This window comes from Plectropomus leopardus, chromosome 4 (assembly GCF_008729295.1).
Source record: "Plectropomus leopardus isolate mb chromosome 4, YSFRI_Pleo_2.0, whole genome shotgun sequence".
NCBI lineage: Eukaryota > Metazoa > Chordata > Actinopteri > Perciformes > Serranidae > Plectropomus > Plectropomus leopardus.
Window position 1 is genome coordinate 17,815,394 of NC_056466.1, and position 10,885 is coordinate 17,826,278.

Here is a 10,885-nt window from a genome sequence, read left to right on the forward strand (position 1 = left end):
CTGCTTTCCACTCTGCTGTTTCTGGTTGGTGCTTCCCTAGGAGAGAGGGCACATGAGGTCATTTTGTAAATCCCTTCTTTCCTTTGCCACACCAGGGTAGGAATAAACCAACTCTACCTAAATCCATGTCAAAAGTGCTTCCTGTTTTTTCTTTTCTTTTTTTTACTATTCTCTCAGCAGCTGAAAATGAAATCTCTGTGCAGTAACAGAGAAGGCTATTGACAGATTTAGTCCTCCAGCAAACATGTTTTATTATTGATGTATTGTACACTCGATGTGTTTTTGTACACATAGACTTTTGAAATAGATTCTGTAAGAGAAGAGAGGAGATTAAACCTGCTGAGAGTTTTATCATCCACGCTAGTCACTGGCTTCATTCATAAACACAATATCCGCAAATCCAATAGTGACCCAGGGACATAATCACTCAGTATCTACATAGGGCTGCCTCCATCACTCTCTCTTTTTCTCTGTTTTTGTTCTACTCTTTCGTTCTCTATCTCTTTTTCTCTTTGGATTATTATTAATGCAGTTCAAGTAGAGTCCCAACATCACAGTTGTTGTTTTGTGTGTGTTTTGTCACATTTCTGTCTGCACACCCGGGAGCTGCCACTATAATCCGTTTTCTTTTTTTCTTTTTTTTTTCTGTCATAGTGGTAGCTGGGAGATATTTTGAGTGAAGACCTCTATAAATGCCCCCAAACACTCAGACACACACAAGAAACACATTATATCCTCTCATTCATCAAGGACTCATCTTTATTCAAGACTCGGATTTGTTGGCATGGTTGGTGATTGCTGAATCATGTATGAGCAGTCAGCATCTCAGTAATCATGGAAAGAATTTCACAAGATTGATTTCATAGAAGGGGAAAAAAGGTGCAGATAGGTAGATTACTGAGAGCTGTGTTAAACGTGTGTTAAATAGCAAAGAGTAACACAAAGTGCTACCAGGTCATGGTGGCAAGGTCAGTGAATGTGTGTCCAAGTTGGTCTACTATTTGTGTTCAAAAGGGTGGTTGGCAGTATGTGGACTATAAGTTGGATGGGTGTGGTGAGTTATCATTACCCTCTCAGTCAGTCACGATCTGTGTGTCATACTATTTGAACAGCTGTGTCAATCACGGTGGTGTTTGATGAGAATTGCTCACCAAATGGAGATACACGTCCAACTCGGAAATGTATTTTCTTCCTAAAGGTTCAGATTTGCAAGATACATCATCAGAATGTCTCACAACTGATCCTGTTAAAGTTCAATTAAAGTTGGTGGAGATGTTTATATGTTTAAAGTTATTCCACTTTCAAAGATTGATAATGTTTTAGATGTTTTAATTTTTTTTTTTCAGATTTTTTTTTTAAATCTACGGGTTAAGTTTTTCATGCATTATGATAGTTCTCGTTTTGCGATGCATCATCCACATAAAAATGTCATGGTCAATTGACTCTCTTGTAGGCTACATTAAATATTAGTAGAGGAAGGGAACCACAATAAGAAAGGCTTTATTAATAAAAGTTAAAACCACACTGATGTGAGCGATATTGGATGGGACATCAAAAGGCATCTATTTACTAGTTTTCGAATATCTCCGGAACACTGTGTTCTAGAAACTTACTTTAAATGGCCTTTTGGTTTATCTTTTTACATTTAGATCCTTGATAAAGAAATGGGTTAAGAGTATACAGTTCTTACTTTCTTTTTTAACACAGTGTCATTGGATGATAACTCGGAATCGTCGAAACACAAAGTCAGGTGTTGTGTCAGGAAGGAAAAATAGTATTGGATCATCACAACATCGTATTGGAGCCCTTTGCCATGGCACTGTCCATATTCCTGCCTTCTGTTGTTGCAGAGACTTAATCAAACAATAAAATAGTAACCTGGATTCAATAAGATTGGGGTTGCAACTATGGATTATTTTAATTACAGATTAACAAACTGATTATTGAATAATCGTTTGTTTTACTGAAATGTCAGAAAATTGTGAAAAAGAAGAAAAACAGAGAATATTAACATTTAAGAAGCTGTACAATTTGATATATCTTCAAGAATTACAGCTAATAGATGGGTTAATATAGTAAAGGTGTCAGAATAGTAACCTTTAAGACTTTAGGGTAAGTCTTTAATATTGCCTCAAAGCACTAACTGGCAATACTGCTATAGTTGCACTAAACTTGCAGGTTTTTTTGTGTGGCTCCAATAGCGTCTTTGGATTAGAAACTGTTCAACGAAAAGTTGTACTTGTTACAATTCTTTTGCTGCTTATCTCTGCAAAGCATTTTGTTTGTTCTTACTGGGGAATCACCAAATCAATAGGTAACAGTGGTTGCATTAAAAATTCTTTTAAAAAATAAAAGGCCCACCTTTCAGCAAAATATAAACACCTCACTGTGTTTGGAACTCCTATCCCTTTATGCTATATCTTCCATCCTGCGCACAGCACTGGGTGTGGAGATACCAAAGCAACAAAGTACATTTCAAGGTCAGAAAAATACCGGCATGTCTTAAAGTACAGCTTGCACCAGTTTCGCACTGACATGAAAGTAGAGCTGTTTAGAATTGAAATTCAGACTATGAGATGCTCTGACTCTACATGTAGTGTCATGTAATTAAAATTTACATATCCCTGACATGTTGAAATGAATTCATATTCCAGCGATGGTTTCTCACACATTAACATACATTATAATGAGCGTTCTGCAGTATCCTCCGCCAAGGGCGGCTTACTAAAAGGCCTCATGTGCTTCTTCTGCACATTCACACTGACCTCCGTAACTTTCCCTGAACAGGTATGACTTAACTTTTGACTGTGGGTAATGAAATGCTTAGTTCATTAGTGCAGTCAGGACATAAGGGCACAGTGGGTCGAGGATGACGTATTCATACTTGCTCCACCTGCTGCTAACCTTCAGCACATGCACATTATATATCTTTTATGGAGATATATAATGTGGCTTGCAGAGATGTAGTTTATGGTGAAGGCACGCATGCATTATATACCAACTGCTCAAAATCTAAAATTAAACTGAACACAGACTTTATCTCTGCGGTGAAAATATTATCAGAACTTGTTTCTTCCATTTTAAGAGAAAGGCATTGAATTCATACCAAAGAAATCATTAGTGTAACAGCAGCTTGCACCAGTTGGTAGACAGTTGTCTGCACAGATTGCCTGTAGGTGGGTGTCTTAAAGGGATATTTTTTGCCAGAAATAAGCCAATAAGGCGCTCATAAGGTGTTTAGTTAGATCAATGCTGAGATTAAAGTTTGAGTTTCAAAGTGATTTGCTGATGGATGACTTGCTTTTTTGGAGAAACACACAGTTTTAGACAACTTTGCAGGAAAAAAGGACGTCAAATGTTAACACATTCAGTCAGTACATAGAAAGGCTTGTTGCGTAGATTTTTTATCTGGGCTTGTATATGTGATCTGGATTGGATTATTTTTTGTAGTTAAGTTAAATGTGTAAAATAAATGCGGTTTAAAGAAGTATCACATAATTTCTGTAGGAATTAGTACAAATTTCTAGCAATGATAATAGTATTGGATATACACGTATACTGGGACTGAGAGAATTTAGCGACTGAATAGATATGGGGTAGGATACAGCACAACTCAGGTGTTGAGATTTCAGGAAAGTAGACTGTACTTTAACAATAAATTAACATTTTTGTGTAAAAACCTCCCTAATAAGGCAAATAAATTCTTTATTTTTTAGCAAACTGAACAGCTGGGCAATGATGGCCTCTGTTAGAGAGGTGACAAAGGACCAAGAACCACTGACAGAACTACAGAGTTTGCAAAGACAGCACATTTTGAATGACAACAGTCAGAGCAGCACTTGCTGGCTGACATGTCACAGCACTGAAAGACTTCACTGCATGACTCCGAAAGCAAAACATTTGTCTGATGCAGGGAAAAATGTAACCCAAAAATGTAACAGCTGTAATCCAAAGGAGTCTGGAGCAAAAAGACAGCTCACAATCAGTCTAACAACATCCCTGCTGTAAAGTGTGAAGGTGGCAGTCTCATGCTGTGGGTGCTCTTTCCAGTGCAGAGGGACACAAGACTTATTTAAAAGCGACAGTTTGCTTTCCCAATAGAGGGATACATAGTCAAGAGGGACTACGTTTATGAGTCTAAAGTCTTACTGATTAGACAAAGATCAGTTCTTGTCTTAAATTTTGGGGTTAATGTACAATTAAGGGGAATCACCTTGTAATTGGTCAGCTGTGTGGCTTGGATGGTGTTTATGTTGTTAGACAAGTGTAGGAGCAGCTGATAGGAGAAAATGAAATACACACTGATTAGTGAGTGGCTTTTGAGTGGGTATAATGAGTAGAAAGTCTTGTTCTTATTTTATTGAGGATGTGAACCTAGAGGAAGTAGCTGTTTAACTCTTTACCTGATTTGATTTTTTAAATGAGGCAAAATTTTTGTGAATGGGGAAGAGCCAAGAGGTGGAGCTTTCGTGATTAGACGAAAGTAGTTAATGAACAAGTAGAAGCAGATTTAAGAATAAAAATGGGCTCCCCTGACTGCACTTACGCTAAGCTCCATATCAAATCACAGAGCTTCCATATCAGTGCAGTGGCTTCAGGACAAAAAAGTGACAGTCCTGGTATGACCCAGTAAAAGCCAGGTCTTAAATCCCTTTGGAAAGTCTGTGGAAAGACTTCAATATAGCTGCTCACAGCGCTTCACTTTCAACTTGACTGACCCGGAGTCACTGTGCTCTGTAGAAAAAAAATGGGACCAAATCCTAATTCAGATGCCCCAGGCTGATAAAGACTCAGAGGTTATTACTGCCAAAATTAAATTTCAGACTATTGACTTGGGTGGTTAAAACTAATTTGGATGGCATGCCTGCATTTTGTTGTTAGTAGGTCTGAAAAACAACCCAAAAAACATTCCTTTGATAGTAAAATCACTATATTCCATTTTAGAGATTATGCTGCAACACCATAAATTGTGAAAAAAAGCTGAGCCGGCTGGATACTGTCCAAATGCACTGTATATCTTTTTAGAAGGCCACTAAGTGTGTCAAAATTCATTTCGAGCTACAGTGGGAGAAATGCTCAGATGGGCTTCACTTGTAGCTAAATCCTAACAGAAATTGGTTGAAAGTGTGGGATTGCAAAAATGGAAAAGGGACACAGCACCAGGCCATATCTCTCCTCAGGCCAAATGAAAACTCAGAGTGATGCGTCAATCACAGGACTATTCACAGTGACAGAGACAGTGAGGGAGAGAGTCCAACAGCCAAAAGACCCAGTTGCCTGTAGGCCTTTCCCAGCATGGCCTTGTCAAGGTCAAGGCTATTAATACTGAGTGACTTGAGTTTAAAATCCAGTAACGGGGTTGTTACAGTAAAGAACAGCCAAGGGATGGAAAGGGAGCCCCTTAAAGATGACTGCCTCCACGTTGTGTCAACACCTTTTTGAACATAGAAAACATGTTCTCATTTGGCACTATTGATGGAGCTTCGCTTACCGCAGCCAACCGTCATCTGTGCACACACACTTTTTTGCCACTTAGGAGGACTGCGCACTGACTTACATTCTTCCTTGGAAACCTAGTGTAACCTTACCTGTAACCGCTGCATCCCAAGCTTTACCATTGAGCCATATTGTCAGTGTGAGACTGTGGTCCCCACAATATCATCAATACAAGTATTCGATAAACACATTTCGACATGTACTCTAACCTTAAAGCTACATTTATCAGGCTGCATTTATTATGTTAACAGTTGATCAAAGATTATTGGTATTGTGAAAGGGGTTGCTCTTAGTGACACCCTGCAAAAAAATGTTGGTGATGCCTGCAGTCAGTTCTGTGGCCTGCCACTTTAATGTTTTTATCACAAAAGGCAAAGCAAAAATGACCTTTTAAACCTGTTGTACGCTAGCTTTGCAGACTTAATGGCAGATAGACAAAGTTGAGGACTAGCTGGTGAACGTAGTGGAGCGTTTGGTTGCTAAGGTGCCAGACTTTTTCCTTTAAAGTTTGTGTGACTATATGACTTACATTCATCAGGTTGAATGAAAAGACAGCTCCAAATGAATGTCACTGTTACTCTGTTTCTTTTTGATTGGTAAGTAGGCAACTGGTTACTACATGTAGACCTATGTTAGCCTCAACATCCTTGTTTTTACAGCTTGTTTTGCTGGTGGCCAAAAAAATATAGCATTGTCGCCTCAACCATCACAACTAGGTGACTAAATCCAACACTTATTCTAACTTGAACCTTAAAGCCAAGTTTTAAGATTATCCTGTGGAGCTTTTGACCACGAGTGGCACTATGGAGCAGTGTTTTGATGTTGTTTTTTATATTTTCAGTGCTTTACCACACACGGTGATCGACCACATGTGCACATGGCACGACAAGGAAATGCCACAGGGTGTGCCTAACCCTCAAATGGCCCCTGCAGCTGCACATTTTGAAAAAAAAAAAATCTTACTCTACAAAAAGTGTCCTTGCCTTCAAGGTCCTCACAAAGATAAATATGGAAGCATGCATGCATGCTCAGTCAGATGCATAAAGTAAAGCTCTCTAGCAGTCACGGGATCTTGTGTCAGCAGCAGGTGCACCTAATTCCCTATAGAGGGCAGCTGAATGACAGATATAAAAGGACAAAACTTAATTAATAGCCACATGCGATCCATGGCAGTAGAATGGCTGGTATGTTCTTTGGGAGATAACAGGCCACCAGGCTGATCAGTAGTATGCTTCTAATGCTCAGGTGAGACTGACAGGTCCGCCTGCAGGTTGGGGGAGTGTGTCTGATACTGACAGACAGAGTGTCAGCACAGAAATGAGATTGCCTCTTGCACTGCAGTGATTGTAGAGATATACGATGTGCTTAGTTCCCATCTGACGTGCAGTAAATGCATCTTGTCATCTGTGACAAGGTGTTGTCACATGGGCAACTGGATCTGGACTTGTCATTAGGCTCATAATATGGTACTCACTACTATACATACAACACATTCCACTAACATAAGTGACAGCTGTGAAAATGCCGTGTGGCTAGTTGTTAGGATGCTCCAACATCCATATGACAGGTCACTCAATGGTAAATAATGCTAAAATGCAGAGGTCTGTATAATTAAGGAAAAATAAGTGTGTGCCTACATACACAAGTGAGACTGTTTCCACAGAGTAATAAAATATTTGCCTTTTGTCTCCTGCAAGTGCATGTCATGTATTTCACTTGAAAGAGGTTGAGGTTTACAGCCACTGTCTGCCACCTCTCTGTGTGCAACAGTGTGTTCTCCAGCAAGCCATGTCTAATTTTCTCATCAGATTTCGAACAAAGAATACACTTGTGTGCCCTTGATTACCGGCCAGCCCGTAGATCATGTCCTTGTTGGCAATTAGAAATATACATTATTTAGTAACAGGGAGCCACTCCCTTTCATTATTCACCAACATCAAAAGGTGACAATTGAATGCAAGTTGAAGTTCACACACGTCAAGTCATCGGGGGAAACTAACAAATGTGTTTTGCATTCACACAAGCGCACATACACATGAACAATACAAATTTTTGCAGACGCATTCCCTCTCTACATCTAGCCTTGAGGCCCTTTCCCTGTGGCTTATGTAACGAAGTAGCAACAAAAACAAACGGATGTCTCAAAAGGATTGTGCTGCTATTTTTTGCATGTTTTAGCATATTTACGAATCATATAAACCTACTTAAATTACCGCCAGCCTTTTCCAACGCCTACCATAGCTTTTTTCATTTTCAAAAGGAGTGTCCTTCCTGCCAGGCAGCTTTTATTTGCTTTTAAATGTCAGTGCTTTTTCGAAATGAAGATCCTTGGATATTGATTTAGATCATCACATGGAACATCTTTAGAGGGATTGTTTTACATTTGTCTAAATTATTGCTCAGTGACAAGACAGTTACCTGTCCACCTCATTGCCCAGATTAGATATTTCTGGTTTAAGGACAAAGATGGCAGTAAACCTCAACCCAAGCTTGAAATCGTACCTTTAGAAAACACCTGGGTGATTACAGTACTGATGTTCTTCCTCTTTTTATTATTATATTATTTTTTTTACTATGTCCTCTGTACGTGTACATTTGTTCTATTCTTTATGTACAATTCTCCATACAGAAACAAATGGTTGCAAGAAAGGCAGGAAAAGGCAAATATGCTAAAACAAGCAAAAAAAAGTGTTACAGTCCTTTTTTCAGGCAGATAATTCTAAAAATGTTTTCTGAATGAATAATTTGGCATTCTCTAGTGTACAATCACTCACGCTCTCTTTGTCTTGTTCATTTGGATGACCAGTCTGCTCTGCTTCTGCTGTCAATGACTCATGTGTCTTTCCTCATCACTCCTGTGGGTGTGTGTTTTGTCTGCAGGGAACATCTTTGTGGTGAGCCTGGCAGTTGCAGACCTTGTGGTGGCCATCTACCCGTACCCTCTGGTCCTCACCTCCATCTTCCACAATGGCTGGAACCTGGGTTACGTTCACTGCCAGATCAGCGGTTTCCTCATGGGAGTCAGTGTCATCGGCTCCATCTTCAACATCACCGGCATTGCCATCAACCGATACTGTTACATCTGCCACAGCCTCAAGTATGATAAACTGTACAGTGACAAAAACTCTGTCTGTTATGTGATGTTAATCTGGGCGCTGACTGTGGTGGCCATTGTGCCCAACCTGTTTGTGGGTTCACTTCAGTATGACCCACGGATTTACTCCTGCACCTTTGAACAATCAGCAAGCTCAGCGTACACTATTGCAGTGGTTTTCTTTCACTTTATTTTACCCATCATGATTGTCACATACTGCTACCTGCGCATTTGGATATTGGTCATACAGGTGAGGAGACGGGTCAAGCCAGACAACCGTCCCAAGCTGACGCCGCATGATGTAAGAAACTTTGTCACCATGTTTGTGGTGTTTGTGCTCTTCGCTGTTTGCTGGGCGCCGCTCAACTTCATCGGCCTGGCCGTAGCGATCAGACCAGAGGTGGTGATTCCTCTCATCCCCGAGTGGTTATTTGTGGCCAGCTACTTCATGGCCTACTTCAACAGCTGCCTTAACGCCATAGTGTATGGTGTGCTGAACCAGAACTTCCGGCGAGAGTACAAGCGCATCGTAGTGTCAGTGTGCACAGCACGCATCTTCTTCCAGGACAGCTCCAACGATGCAGGGGAGAGGCTAAAGAGTAAACCGTCACCACTCATGACCAACAATAACCAGGTCAAGGTGGACTCTGTCTGATCCAGAACTCAGAGGACTACTGAGCAGACATGAACAGATATGCTGTGACTGAGTGTAAAAAACAAAAGGAAAAAAAGAAAAAACAAAAAAGGCAGAGTGAGAAAAATACCAAATATAAATATAAAACAGCTTCTGTCCTCTGAGCTGTCCACAGACTGTCACATGGTGCTATCCAACCTCTGAACAATCACAGTAAAAACAGGGGTGCATATTATCTTTGTCTTTTACCAAGCACTTTTGTTTGACTCTGCAGTACCTGTAGTACAGTAAATATATGATGTCTGTTTTGTTTTCATGTTTACAGTGATGATATAAATGTATCATGCATTATATAAGTATTTATTTTGTATGAAATGTCATGTAGATATATAATAAGATATATCTGTTTCCAGTTAAATGAAGACAACGTTTTATCAGGCCAATAAAAAAAAAAAAATACAAAACTTGGGTTAAAAAATATAACCATAAGTTTATAAAACAAGTTAACCAATTTTAATAACCTCATTTGTGACAATGTAACACTAAAAGAGTGCAAGCAATGTGGGTTGCTGCTGTCTTATTATACCCTGCAATACATTAGGTGGAATATATATTTTAGTCTCTCTCTCTCTCTCTCTCTCTGTCTCTCTCTCTCTCTCTCTCTCTCTCTCTCTGCCACTCTGTGAGCTCATTATAATGTATGCATGGATATGCAGGAGTTGTTCATATGCAAAATAAAATCTATATTGATGGAGGATCTGTGTTAGTCCTGTGTCAAATTTACTCATAAATGCAAGCTTATTGCAATTCTCTTAATGTATTCAGCAATTCCGGTTTATTACTTCGGTCTTTTTTCATAACATCTTTCCTATCTATTATAACAATGCATCCCCCAAAACAAAGTTAAGTAAGCCAACATGTTATTAGTAATCCTTTTTTGCATTGGAAAATGTATGCGACCAAAGTACGAACGTCAGGTCAAAGTTAAACCAGGAAGTTAGCTTCTAAACTGATTAAGGTTTAACTGTTCAGCTTTATTTTCTCTTTAAAATATGCTTGACTAATATTGGGGTTTGTTTAAAACTGATTGTTTGCCTGCTTGTGTTTCTTGTCCCATCTGACCATTTTTTAGAAATGGTGCTGTGTCCCCAAAAACAAGCAAGTAGTTTGGCGGGTGCAATGATATTATTACTGATAGGAAAGTAAGACAAAATTATGAAAATAGGAAAATAAGTTCAAAATAATCTGGAATTATTCTTTAATCAGTGTGGTTTGTTTTAAAATCATGTATCAAGGTTTTTGTGCAAACAACCTAAAATGCATATTTTAATAATTCAAAGGAAAAAAAAACACGTAACGAGGAAAACTCTCCCATTTTTAGGCAAGGAATGCTCTTTGGATAAGGTCAGGAAAAAGATTATGATAGTGGTTATTCAATATTCATATAGAAAGTAAAAATATAAAACAATGCTGTAGTCACTATGAGTGGATACCGTATTGCCAAGATTGCCTATTTGGGCAGAAAACAACTGAAATAAATTCAACATTTTGCTTATAATTGAAATATGTTGTCAGTGAACATTTTGCTGATACCTTCATTATCACCATTTCCCTGACTTGCGAGGCATGTTAATTAGCAACATAACCCCATTAAGTTAACA

The 10,885-nt window shown here is 39.0% G+C and overlaps 1 protein-coding gene across 1 annotated transcript in view; it reads left to right on the forward strand.

Annotated features, from left to right (window-relative positions):
* Positions 1–9,704, forward strand: part of mtnr1aa (melatonin receptor 1A a) — a 37,005-nt gene extending 27,301 nt beyond the window's left edge. Inside the window, exon 2 of the mRNA XM_042485197.1 lies at positions 8,377–9,704. Coding sequence (XP_042341131.1) covers positions 8,377–9,245 — 869 coding nt within the window. The 3' untranslated portion in view covers positions 9,246–9,704. The remainder of the gene's footprint in view (positions 1–8,376) is intronic.
* The last annotated feature ends 1,181 nt before the right edge of the window (positions 9,705–10,885 follow it).